This window comes from Fusarium coffeatum, assembly GCF_003316985.1.
Source record: "Fusarium coffeatum strain FIESC_28 chromosome Unknown BRIP53273_contig_273, whole genome shotgun sequence".
In the NCBI taxonomy this organism is placed as follows: Eukaryota; Fungi; Ascomycota; class Sordariomycetes; order Hypocreales; family Nectriaceae; genus Fusarium; species Fusarium coffeatum.
In genome coordinates this window covers 24,196-36,955 of record NW_022158064.1, presented here as the reverse complement: position 1 = coordinate 36,955, position 12,760 = coordinate 24,196, and the positions used below count along the sequence as shown (strand labels likewise).

The window sequence follows — 12,760 nt, the reverse complement described above, 5'->3', positions numbered from 1 at the left end:
GTGATGAACATGAGTTCAGTAGCATAAGCATCTGAAAGATATGATATAACATAGGCTATCGTGATTTGCGAGGGTGAAAATGGCTATTCTGCAATATAAGATCATGACCCAACAGCAAGTTGGACAATACTTTCACAATTCGGGATATCAAACACACTTCACTATAGGTCTAGTATTGTATATGACTCGGCCAGGGTCCTATTTCATGCATGGCATTTGGGATATCATTATGAGGGCGATCATTTGGTGCCGATACTTAAGCCCCTGACTGGCAATGGACAACTGGTTATTCTATTTCCCCAATCGCCTCTACATAACCTGAAATGCTTTTGTTTTTCCTGCTGGCTCAATTGTGAAAGTTTCACCTAAAGATGGATGGCGACATTCATTACGGCACGGCGAGCCATATCCGCGCCCATAATAGTCGCTGCTCCCTGAGTTTTGAGCCCTTTACATGAAAGGTGGCAGGGAAAATGGATATCCGCCGTTCTTGACACGGAATACGCTCAACAAGAAGCTGTAGACAAGGAACAGAACGCCACCGAAAGCGATAACAGCGACTTGTTGGGTCTTAGCATCAGCAATTCGCGGGACCTTGATAGCGAGAGTGATGACACAGAATGACAATGTGCCGTCTGGAAAGGCTGGTTAGCATAGTACGCAATTTGAGAGAATGGGAACACATACAAAGGGCTGCCACAATCTGAGTCTCCAGGCCGAGTTGCTGCTGGAAGCCAGGAACGATATAGTTGATTCCACCTCGTCCATCGCCAGTAACATAGGGGACCTTGCGGATGTGGTTAAACATGTGACCACTGATGAACAACAGGATGACCATAAGGGAGATTGCAGCCCAGAGGTTGCGGCTCTGAAGAATGGGAGACACGTAGGGCCACGCAACGACAGCCGCGGTAAGGACTCCAAGCACAGCGGTGATGGAGACTATCCAGCCTACGTAGTTGACAGGCCGCTTGACGCTGGGATGAGGTCGGTCAGGAAGGGAGCGAGCGAGCCAGGACTGAACTCGTTCGGCGGATGCGGGCCTGGGTTTGTCAGTCCATTGCTGTTCCTAACACGTTCACATGCCACTCACCCAGTGTTAAAGTCATAGCGATCGGGCTCCTTCTTGGTCGAAGCATGAGGACCGACGGTAGGATGGAACAGGAGCAGAACAGGAGCAGTGGAGAGACCAAGCTGTTACTATAAGTCAGCGATCAAGCTACATTTCGGGATATCTCGTATCAACATACCGACATGAAGGTATCTCTGCCGTCAACGAAATCAAGCGTGCCAAAAATCAATCGGGACTCAGCAGCCTTGTCGCCTTTGTTCCAACTCTTGCCCAGCAGGTCCCATTCGGGCTGAAACTCGCGGCATAATTGACAGGAAAATCGTGCATCGGCAGCAGTGAGGAGAACAGCGACACTGTAATCTCGAGGGGTGGATGTCAAAGACTTGTACGTGGAGTCCTTGAGCTTGATAGGCGTCGAGATTTGTTTGGCGTGGAAATCGTTGAATCGCTCGGCCGAGGACTTCTTAGCGGCCACGACACCTGTCGCAAGCAAGGCGAAGGAGAGGAGCGAATGGAGGAAGCGCATTGTGACAGAAGAACAATTCGGGGATTGTCGATCAGAGAGATAGAAAAAAGAGGCCAATTGGCCAAGAAATCCGGTTGCAAAAGAAGTGCAAGGTGGCTGTCGAAGCTACCTTTACTTACTACCTACACCTTTTACTTTACACAGGAAGCTGGAGCTATTGAACTGAAGCTGAGGTGGCCTCTGATGCAAAGAGCCTTAGTCAGCTAATCGACTGCAGCATCCTGGTGGGGGGTGGCAGCGTCATTGGGTGAGACCTATCGCTATCTTATCACGTGGAAGAGCTAACGGCAGTTCTGACGCTAGTCCCAATACAGCATATTGTTTACTGCTACTGCCTGGGAGTCCCCGGCGGTAGCAAAACACAGACTTTGGCTGGTTTCCCAATATCCGTTAATTCATCCCACTTTGTTATCAACCCGTTCATATGAGGGACGTTTTGTATATATCAAAACTTCAGTTCTGTTCTTTGTCCCCTTAATTTTGATTCGATCAAGCACTTTTACATCCACGATGAAGAAGGCCAGGTCCAGCGAGGTAGCTATGCGCGTTATGACATGGTTGACATTAGCACGATACTGACTGTAACCTCACAGCGCGCAGCTCGAATTAGCGAGCTTGAAATGAAGCACCAAAGCGATGTGCATCAGATGGATCTGACAGGCCGCGACGAGGAAGCTCGTTTACTGAAACTTCGATTGTTGTCGCTGCGCGATGAGAACGCTTCGCTCAAAGACAGACTAGTCCAGAGGGATGCTCTTGTCAAGCAGCTCTCCAAACAGAGTAACGACACTCAATCTGAGCTCAAGACAGCCAAGTCGAAACTCAAGGCTCAGGATACACAACTTAAAAAACAAGGCAATGCACTAGGGGACCTCAAAGTAAGTGAAAGTGTTCTCAGATGTTTGACAAACACTGATCTAACCGGATACCAGACCGAAATCGACTCATTAAACGAATTCAGACAAGACTCAAGCAAAGTCTTGCAAGAGAAACTCGCTCTCAGCCGTAAACTTGATCAGATTCAACCCGAGCTTGAGCATCTTCAATCGCAGCTCGAAAACCATCGCGCCGTTATCGCCCAGAAGCAGGATCTAGAACGCCAACTCAGCTCAGTCGAAGTCGAGCTAGAGAACGAGAAGAAATCAAAACAGCGCATTCAATCAAAGAGCCAAGACAACGACGAGTGGAAGGAAAAGTTCGAAGAAGCCAAGAGAGAATTGGAGAAGCTCAAGAAAGAACACAACAGAGAGCTACGGGAAGTCCGTGGGGAAAAGGAACAGGCAGAGGAGCGCGTTGAAGATACCAGAAGCAAGTTGAAGAAGACACAAACCGACCTGAAGGACACACGAGCCGAGCTTGAGTCTTGCCGTGCCGAATTGGAGGAAGCCCACAAGATCGTGGCGAACAACAAGTCGAATAAGAAGCACGCCCTCTCCAAGGAACAGCCGATAGGAAAAAGACGAGCTCAGGATATTAGCCTGGAGGATATTAGCATCGGAACTCCTGGCCCAGACGAAGCCACTCTTCGGCGCCCATTGAAGAAACGAGGCGCCGAACGAGCCTTGATGGAGAAGTCCACGTTCTCCATCACGCCATTCTTGAACCGTTCCAAGAATTTATCAGACAACCTTTCGGACGAGCCGAGTGAGCTTCATTCACCAACCGGCAAATCCACCAAATCACCGGAGCCTGCGCCACTTGAAGAGGAGGAAGTCGCAGAGGCTAGAGACTCACTGTCCATTGAACCAGTAGAGGAAGCTTCGGCATCAGATGGACAGGCCGATGATCATGTCAGCGCTGAAGAGGTGGAAGAACCAAAGGCTCAAAAGGCACGAGGTAGACCAAGAAAGGTTCTGGACGATGCGCCCACGACAAAGAAGAACATGCCTGTGCAGGCGAAGAGGAAGACCAAGGCAACAAAGGCTTCTGGCAAGCTTGCTATGGTTAGCGAGGAAGCTGACGCTGGTGAGACAGTGGAGGAGCCTTCTGAGAAGCCTAAGAAGATGCCCGGGCTATTGAAGTCTAACCCTGTTCCCGCGTTGTTGAAGCATAATGCTGATGACGCGGATGGGCGAAAGAAGAAGCGCAAGGTGCTCGGTGGCGGGAACAAGACTCTATTCGACGATGATGAAGAAGAACCAGCGCCAAAACCTTTGAAGGTGCAGATGGGTGGTGGCCGTAGGATGAAAACCCAACTGGGCGGTGCTCGCAATGCATTTGGCGGCTCTACCTTCTCTCCGTTGAAGAAGGATAGACGAGGAGTCGGTGCCAGTTTCTTGCATTGAGAGAGACTATGCACATGTAACATTAGTCTGGATGGACGGACATAGCATTGGATGGCGTGGTATACGGCATTGACATAATCGATTTCATAGCGGTACTATTGGGATAGGAGTTAGGCATTGGCGCAAGGATTTTTGTTTAAATTGGAATTACGATGACATCTTGTCTTTACAGACCTCAAAACATAGTCTACATCCAGAGCATGTTTGATACATCCAATGTGTTTTGAGATTGCGCTGCCTCTTATCAGCCAGTCCAGGTATAGGTTAGCACAATTGTTGCGAGAAGGTCCAACACCTTCAACTCGCCTTTAACCTTGAACAACTTTTGTACTCCCTGGCCTAAAATCTCTGAAAATTCATCTAACCAGATACATTTCTGGCTCATCAGTCGGATTCTCTACTTATCTTGAATAGCTGATGCCACTTTCGTGCTTCTCGATGACTTGGCTAAGTTGGTGAAAAGTTTTGACGGTACCCGAAACGTCACTCTACACATTCAACTTCACAATGAGTACTCGACTCGCATTACATCTTACAGGCCGTGAGGTCTGCTCAGTTTTCTCGATACAACGGCCGGTAGCATCTTCCATTCGATGGTCGTCATCGGGCTCTCGCTGGAAACAGCGACAAGGTCGTGATTTCTACGCACGCGGTGCAAAAGTTCAAGGGCTCAAAAGCCGGGCAGCCTTTAAGCTCCTCGAGGTCCGTAATTCAACATTCTTCAAACGAAGATACTTTTCTTCATAAGAAGGCTAATTCTTCCAGTAGATGGACTCCAAATACAGGCTATTCAAAGGAAATGGACAGACCGTGGTTGACCTTGTGAGTGCTGGAGCATGCTAATTCTTAGGCAAGACCATGCAAGAATTCCTTCACTCACTCCATCAACAGGGATACGCACCAGGTAGCTGGTCACAGGTAAAACCTCTATATATCTCTATATCTTGATTTGATTAACATTATCAGGTTGCCGTAGAGAGAACCAGACCCAACGGCAGGGTTATAGGCATTGACCTCATCCCAGCCCAGCCGCCACGGGGTGTAGCAACTTTTCAAGGTGACTTTCTTTCGCCAGATGTGCAAGAAATGGTCAAGAACTTTATTCTCGAGAGTCATCGGCGTCCACCTCCATTACAAAATGGCGAAGAGAGCGTTGGTTCTGATCCAGATGAGATCGCTGCGATTGATCGGCCGAGCTATCTCGACATGGAATTCCATACGAGCCAAGACGAGGCAGCGCCCCCCGAATCAGAAACGTCAGAGAAGCGTCTTGTAGATGTTTGTTAAGCTATCCATCAATGTGCTTCCTACGCTAATGCCCATCCAGGTTGTTCTAAGTGATATGTCAGCACCCTGGGAGCAAACCACCGGCTTTAACGTGAACACGTTGAGTAATCCATATCATAGGTTGATGAACACGAGTGGGAACGCCTTTCGCGACCACGCTGGAAGCATGGTGAGATACGGCTTGCTTTACGATTATGGAAACATGCGTAACTCATGAACCAGGACCTATGTGCCGCTGCCCTACAGTTTGCTAGTGATACTCTCAAAACTGGGGGGCACTTTGTCTGCAAGTTTTACCAGGGGTCTGAGGACAAGGACTTTGAAAAGAAGTTGAAGACCCTATTCAGCAAAGTGTTCAGAGAAAAGCCCGATTCTTCGAGAAAGGTCCGTCTTTCCAACTGGGTATAATGGCTCTAAAATGCGCAGCTTGCTAAATTTTCATGCAGGAGAGCCGAGAGGCATACTTTATCGGTTTGCGGAGGAAGTCCAATAGTACGATAGAACCACCAACAGATGTACAAGACTAGGTGTATGAGAGCAGGAATATAGCAGTTGCATCAATAGGCACCAGAGCATTGGGGATTTGCATTGGTCTTTGTAGGATACATGATGTTTTGGAATAGCCGTTTTCAGTCACTTGGGAAATAGTACCATCTTGACGGCAGCAATGCGCGAGAAGTTCATTGTAGAATTTTGTGATACCTAGGCACGCCAATTCCATGCAAGACCCATTTGCAAGCCGAAGTTCGGCATCAATTGCCCCATAAACTGGCCCAAACTCCACCCAAGGCCAATAATTTTCACCAACAAACCGCTTAGACCTTGAAACCGCGAGAGCGTCTTCGGCCACGGGCACGCTCGAACTTGCGGCCCTTGGACTCGACGTAAGGCTTCTGTAATGGGGGTTAGACACTGTTACTTCAGTAAGACTAGCAGTTAATCGTACCTTGTGGCTGTGGGGACCGAAGCCGAAGTGCTTGACAGCCTCACGGGCGTTCTTGGGGCCACGGAGGATCAGGGTGTTGCTTCCGGTGGGAGCACGGAGAGCAAGCTGGTCCAGAGTGATGGCCTCACCGCCGGCAGCGACGATGCGGGCACGGGCGGTAGCGGTGAATCGCAGAGCAGCGACGGTCACCTTGGGGCACTCGAGCAGACGGTTGTCATCGGTGATGGTACCGACAACAACGACGGTTCGCTTCTCACCCTCCTTGTTGATGTTGGCGACAATTCGGGACAAGGAGACGGGAGGTCGGTTGATCTTGGACGTAAACAGACGTCGGAGAACAACCTTGTTGAAAGAGGAATCGGTTCGGCCTGTAAAGTTGGGATTCGGGTTAGTTGGCTGCGCTCGTTCGACTGTAGGAAATCGTTGGCGGAGGGTTGGACGTACGAGCCAGGAAGCGGTAAAGCTTCACCAAGAGCTTGAGGTAGACATTGTCGCTCTTGGGGGCAGTGCGGTGAGTGCCCTTGACATGGTGGCGGTCGAGATCGATACCTGTGAGTTGAAGCCTTCGTCAGCCTTTTTGTTCAAGCATGCTCAAAAAATAGCAACTCTGTCTTGCGCTTTCGCGAACAAGATGGTGCCATGGTCGCAGAGAAGGAGGCACAGAAGCACACCCCTTCTCTACTCGCATACAGAGGCTGAACTTCAATATCTTCACGTACCCATGGCGGCGGTTGTCGCTGTGAAATTTGGCGTTGTTATGGAGGTTATCGAGAAAAGAATTTCACAAAGCTGTGAGTATCAGAAGTGGCAGCTCCACAACAACGAAAAGAACAAACCCTACCCCACGTGACCTTTTCGAGCGCTAACGAACTTCGTGAGGGTGCTCAACTGAGCAGGTGCCCGCTTTTAAGGAAAATGCTATTGGCAGCACTAGGAATTGTCATTGCGGACAGCAATAATCTCATCCTGTTATACGAAACAATTGTACGGATAGAATTAAAGCGAATCACCAAAGTCTTCTAAATCTAAACCAGGTTCAATTTGGAAGACATTTATGTAGCTGCACTGATTTTAAGGAGACAGGTAGGTAACAGAGGAATTGTCCTCTGAATTCTTCTTACACCTTGACATAGAGTGACAATAGGCGAGAGCAACTTGTCTTCCATGTGCCGTCCTTAGTGCTTGTGTTAATATGTATAATTAAGAAATGTCCAAGAGGCTCCGAAACTACCGGCTGGACGGGTGGGTTATTGTCTTCCTGGATGTTCCCCACCGTAGTGGGGGACTCGGGGTTGGTGCCGTCGCCGCTGTTTAATGCCGCCGTCGTCGGTGTTGGTGTTGGTGTCGCTGCCGGCCGAGCCAGAGCCCACCCGATAAACGGGACCGGAGGCGCTTCTTGGCCTGCCTCCTGGTCTATATATTGTCAGATTAATTAATGTATTGCAAAGCCATATTTTTTAACTCACCAGCGTACATGCTCATGAAATCCGGTATTGCATTATTGCGGTTCTGTAGGTATACTTGATGGCACGAAAATTCGACATCACCCAAGGCTCTGTTTCATCCTTATTGCAGTTCCAATACTACTTGACTGTGAAGTAACAGAGTTCGAGGTCGAATTTTTGGAGGTCGATGTCTTAGAGAGGCGCCCTAATACAAGGACGACCATGACCTGCACAACATTCATTTTTCCGCAGCTCGTCCACATTCCTTACTGGCACTGGCCGAGTCGGCAAATGGGAAAGGAGAATGAGAAGCAAACCACTCATAGATCAAGAGGCTTGATGTCGGCCCAAAATAGGAGAGCCCTCTCTTCAACTCGTCAGCGACCAATCTGCAATCTCAAGGTCACGATCTAAAAGGGGCTATCTTCCCTCATGCCACATATCGTATGTCATATCTCAGGCTCCGTGATTTAGTACAGCCCGAAAATGAATTCTTCTATCTTTCGCCATACTCCGAAGCTTTCCTCCAAGCTCCGCCCCAACATTCAAGACGCCTTATATCTATCTCCCCGTAACTAAACGTAGCACTTCCTGCAACGTCGTCAACATCACAAACCAGTATCATAACTATGTTAAGTCAATACCCTTTACGAAGACCTAGATATGCATCGCAATCAAGTCTTTCACAAGAGCAAAGGCGCGCTTCTCAAAACTCTTCCCGCCACATATCACAAGAATCAGAGTGCGGTTACATGACGAGATAGGGTTTGGCATGCCGGTGGTTTCAGACAGCAATGTAAGTGCATGGATTGAAGATATCAAGTTCCCTGATGCTGGGGACAGGCTCTCCCTTCGATCCAGGTTAGACAACCCAACTCCCCGCGAAACACAACACTCAACTACAAGACAAGCCACGCTATTGTAAACGCTTCTCCTTTCCTACGAGCTAAGCACCGGGTGCTTAAGGACGAAGCGCGCATTCTGAAAGCATACAACACTCAGATTATGGTGGCTACAGATTCTAAGAAAGATACAAAGGGATCAAAACATCAGCAAGAAATCCAGAGATATCAACGTTTGACAACGGGCGAAACATTATCAAATTGACTTCAACTGGACTTTGTGGTTATCATCAAGAATATACATTTCTAGTTCACCACCTTCACAGTACCTATCTCCATTTCGACGCAAGTTTTGTTAACCACTGAGTTCGCACTTCCAGCGAACTTTGTCACCTTCAAACGAAAGGGAAAGTCTAGAAGAGAAGAGAGGCAGTTACGGAATCGTGTTTACGATTGGAAAGATCGAGAGTGTTATCGTCCAGAACAGTGTGTCATAATCAATGTCAGAGTTAGGCAGTTGTTCATATTTTTGATTCCAAGTGTCTTTATTCTTTCAGACAATCATCTAAGATAAGCGGATGTAGTTAGTAGCCAAGGTGATATAAATTCTACCGGCTCCTTTCTCTTCATAGACACATCTCTGTCCCTTATCTACCAGTGTAGTAGATAGAATATTCAGGCCAGTTCTTCTGACATCCTGAGGAGAGACAACAACTTTCATTCTGTGTCCCCAGGCACCCGTGGCACCTGGTGCTCATGGTAATATAACTAATTTCTTCTTCTCCTTTTTCTTCTTCTCTTTTTGTACTAAGACCCAGCGATATCGCCGCCCACCAGGTTGGTATCGTCGCCGCCGTCGCCGGCCGGGTTAGTGTTATCGTCGCCGCCAGTCAAGTTGGTGTCGCCGCCGCCGCCCACCGGAGTTGGTGTTGGTCTCGCCGCTGTTACCAGCGGCCGCGGCCTCTGCCCGCCGAAGCCTCCACTGGGCCGAACGAACGGCCTTCTTGGCCTGGCGTCGAGACTATGTTGTTAGATCAATAAAGAGTATTGTAAAGATATATCTTCAACTTACAAGTGGCTTGCCATGGCCACGGCCACGGCCACGTCCCCGCCCACCCCGACGTCCACCGTCATCACCACCGCCGGCACCCCTCCGAGACATACCATGTCCCTCCCGTCACATTGAATGTTTGGCTCATCTGTATAAACCTTAGTCTGTGATTCACAATGAAGGAAACTGGAGTCTCAGGGGCTAACCTTTCTGTGCTGCACTTTCAGTTGTCCCGAGAAAAATCAACAGAGGATAGCCGATGCGCTGATGTTCGTATCCAGGGGCAAGGGCGAGCAAGATAGTAGGGAATGGTAGTGCTTGATCGCGATTTGAAAGTGGACTAGAGAGAAAGAAAAGAGGAAAGGAGGAGGGGAGGGGGAAAACGGAAGTAGCTGGGGTCGGGGATGCTGCCTGAGGTGCTACTGCCTGCCTCACCACGACGCGCTCATCGTCGCGAGTGCCTTCAAGTGCCACTGCCAACTACCCACTGAAAGCATCAGGAACGGTCCATAGGTGCTTAGGTAGGTAACGCTTCTGTGGGATCCCCGACGGATCATATCAGGTAGGTAAGAGATACTTCTATAACTACCTGAGTCATAATTTGGGAAAATTTTGTTTAAGTCTTATTATTCTTTATGAATCTCTCTCTCTCCCAAATCCATATGCTTCTTGAAGGTTATGTGATTATATCTTGGGAAGAAACATCCTTAGTGGTAGCTGGTAGTAGCCCCTGAAGGCATAAGAGACGAAATAATTTGGTCACTTTATGCTAGCTTAGACTAGCAGTTAGGCTATTTTATTATGGAAGCCTAAGCCTTAGATGACGATTCTTCTGTTACCCACCATTCTCTTTCTACGTTTTGCCGTCGTTCCAGTTATCTCATGAATGTACAAATCTATCATGTCTCCCATAATCGCGCCATTTCCATTTCCATTTCCATTTCCATGTTCCTTTATCCTCTTTCCTGCTACCACGCAAACTATGCTTCAGAAAACCGTATGCCGTACACAAACTATCTTGACAACAACCTTGTATGAAATCACAATTGTTGAGGCTCGGGGTTAGGTCTGAGTTCAACAAGGAAATCACGAGTCATCTCGAAGCTCAGCCAGCTTGACGCCATACTGGGAGCGACCTTCAGGAGGTTGGGCACAATGCCCTTGTAGAGACCCTTGATTCCCTCTTGCATCACGATAACCCGAATAGCATCTGTGATGCCCTTGTACTGGTAGCCCATACCTGACATGGTGTTGATCTGGAATCGTCGCCGCAAAACGTCGCTATGCACTGGGTCAGTCACGATCATGAAACATGACGAGAATCGAGTCCACTTACAAGGGGTATGTGCAAGTTTGTGCTACGGCCCCTGAGATGGCACCAGCAAGTAGCTTGCGAGACGCGCTGGGGTTCTGCTCTCCCTCCGGCGTCAAGTATTTCCGGACAGATTCATAAACCATAAAGTTCAGGCCGACCTGTTGGGTTTTTTGTCAGTAATCATACAAAGAGTGCGCGCTGATGATATATGACTTACATATGGTGCTACTCCAGCAACAGTAGGGATGATACCTCGATATAATGCAGACATGCCGCCCTCGGTCTTGTACATTTGTGTCAAAGTAGTCCACATACCGGGCAATTTGTCCGGTCTGTCTCCTAGCTCTGCAAAACTTGCGGACTGGATAGATAGCCGTGTGCGAACAATATCGAGGGGGTATGTGAGAAACACAGATGTTATGCCAGCTATACCGCCACAGATAAGACGAGTGAAGGGCGATAAATCAGCGCCTGGATGGCTCTCGAAGATGTTCTGGTGCTTTGTCAGTCTCTGGCACACGGTCTTAAGCCTGCTCTAGTAGTACGCACCCGTTTGTAGAAGTTGTAACTACTGAATTGGACAGCAGAGTAGGGAACGATGCGGATGCAGTTGGTGCCGTTGCCTCGCATGAATCCTCTCCAGCCTTCTTCCTTCCACATCTTTACCAGAGCCCTTCCAACGGATAACTTATATGCATCTCGTCCAACGCTTTGGACCTGCATGAGAATCTTGAGTCGTTCTAAGGGGGACACAACGGTTCGGGACACTGCGCCGGCGACGCCTCCAGCGCAGAATGCAGCGACAACCGGCTGGGAAATTGATTCTCGAAACTGTATGGACCGATTAGAGGCCACGGCAGTTGTCGAATTGACCAAGTCAGGCTGTGACTAAACTACCTGATTAGCAACGCCTTTACGGAGCAGAAACAATGTGCAGAATCCCCTTGAGGGAACCAATGGCACTTATTGCACGTACAGTAGACATCGTAGTATGTGTAATTATTGCGCCGTGTGGGATAATAAGGCAATTGGCCCCAAGTCAGGGCGTTGTCTTTGTCCAGGATGCTGTGTCGTGGTGATCGCTATGCTTTGGCAGGCAATTGCGACAGGGGTGGGCAGCGAGAACAGGACCGGTCGAATATCTAACGGGTATGATATCTCCAATTGTTACTGTCGCTTTAGGGGTAGCAATGGCATGCTGGGAGGTCGAATCAAGGATAGACTGTCGGTAACCATCGGAGAAGAAGGACGAAATGTATGCGCCGAGACCAACACACGACAAGGCGTGCGGTCGAGTTGCTGGCGAGTTGGACAAAGATCGACAGCTCGACTTTTGGTGTCTGCCTTGGCTGTTTGTTTATTTATATAGAATAGGTTGAGTGATGGTGAAGAGATGGGATACGGTATCGGTGCCGTCAAGGAGCGGATGGGGGCGCGTGAGCCGGCGATGCGGATGACTTCGGGGGCGCGCGCGTGGTGTCCCCGGTAGCCGTTCGGGAGAAGCAATAGCAGGATCTGGAAGGTTAAAATTGTGGGGTCTAATGGGAATACTTCCAGCTACAGGGTAAACTGGAGGCATATGACATTGAGCAAATGCTTCGACCACATGTGCCCTATATACAATATTTGGTCTTATGAAGGATTATATGGCTTTATGATAGCTCCGTTTCGTATTGCGGCTAAAAACAGCATCAATCAGATATCGAATGCGTACATGAAACTCATGGGAAATCAATCGAGATGCGAGTTATTGAAATACATAGCCAACTGCGACGGAGAGAAGAGAAAGGAAGAAACAAATAAAGGGACTCCTAAACATGCAAAGTCGCTCATAAGTTGTTTCATTTTTCATTTGTATTTAAGCCTGGGTACTCAAGTGTTAAATTCAATGGATCCATGTGTGTCCCTGAAGGAACACTGATGCGCTTCAGCTGTAGCATTGCTGTACGGCGATCATTAGACTCCTTTTGGCTAAGCTTAGCCGCTGGGCT

At 48.6% G+C, this 12,760-nt stretch overlaps 6 protein-coding genes across 6 annotated transcripts; 2 read left to right on the top strand and 4 right to left on the bottom strand.

Annotated features, from left to right (window-relative positions):
- Window positions 1-450: 450 nt before the first annotated feature.
- Window positions 451-1,598, bottom strand: FIESC28_09872 (uncharacterized protein; the record flags this gene model as incomplete). The annotated part of the gene is made up of 4 exons (XM_031164007.1): window positions 451-635; window positions 688-1,043; window positions 1,094-1,194; window positions 1,251-1,598. 4 exons carry the CDS (start codon window positions 1,596-1,598, stop codon window positions 451-453), a joined length of 990 nt encoding a protein of 329 aa, XP_031011903.1.
- A 510-nt stretch (window positions 1,599-2,108) lies between these two features.
- FIESC28_09871 (uncharacterized protein) lies at window positions 2,109-3,883 on the top strand (the record flags this gene model as incomplete). Its single annotated transcript, XM_031164006.1, has 3 exons — window positions 2,109-2,132; window positions 2,192-2,476; window positions 2,531-3,883. 3 exons carry the CDS (start codon window positions 2,109-2,111, stop codon window positions 3,881-3,883), a joined length of 1,662 nt encoding a protein of 553 aa, XP_031011902.1.
- A 507-nt stretch (window positions 3,884-4,390) lies between these two features.
- Window positions 4,391-5,697, top strand: FIESC28_09870 (uncharacterized protein; the record flags this gene model as incomplete). Its single annotated transcript, XM_031164005.1, has 7 exons — window positions 4,391-4,585; window positions 4,652-4,705; window positions 4,775-4,801; window positions 4,850-5,161; window positions 5,211-5,339; window positions 5,393-5,554; window positions 5,617-5,697. The coding sequence occupies 7 exons, from the start codon at window positions 4,391-4,393 to the stop codon at window positions 5,695-5,697; spliced, it is 960 nt and encodes a 319-aa protein (XP_031011901.1).
- Window positions 5,698-5,985: 288 nt separating this feature from the next.
- On the bottom strand, window positions 5,986-7,592 carry FIESC28_09869 (uncharacterized protein; the record flags this gene model as incomplete). The annotated part of the gene is made up of 6 exons (XM_031164004.1): window positions 5,986-6,063; window positions 6,117-6,484; window positions 6,561-6,665; window positions 6,836-6,905; window positions 7,390-7,529; window positions 7,583-7,592. The coding sequence occupies 6 exons, from the start codon at window positions 7,590-7,592 to the stop codon at window positions 5,986-5,988; spliced, it is 771 nt and encodes a 256-aa protein (XP_031011900.1).
- A 1,618-nt stretch (window positions 7,593-9,210) lies between these two features.
- On the bottom strand, window positions 9,211-10,052 carry FIESC28_09868 (uncharacterized protein; the record flags this gene model as incomplete). The annotated part of the gene is made up of 4 exons (XM_031164003.1): window positions 9,211-9,424; window positions 9,476-9,602; window positions 9,661-9,934; window positions 10,044-10,052. The coding sequence occupies 4 exons, from the start codon at window positions 10,050-10,052 to the stop codon at window positions 9,211-9,213; spliced, it is 624 nt and encodes a 207-aa protein (XP_031011899.1).
- A 442-nt stretch (window positions 10,053-10,494) lies between these two features.
- On the bottom strand, window positions 10,495-11,754 carry FIESC28_09867 (uncharacterized protein; the record flags this gene model as incomplete). Its single annotated transcript, XM_031164002.1, has 5 exons — window positions 10,495-10,735; window positions 10,791-10,927; window positions 10,987-11,262; window positions 11,319-11,657; window positions 11,746-11,754. 5 exons carry the CDS (start codon window positions 11,752-11,754, stop codon window positions 10,495-10,497), a joined length of 1,002 nt encoding a protein of 333 aa, XP_031011898.1.
- Window positions 11,755-12,760: the final 1,006 nt, after the last annotated feature.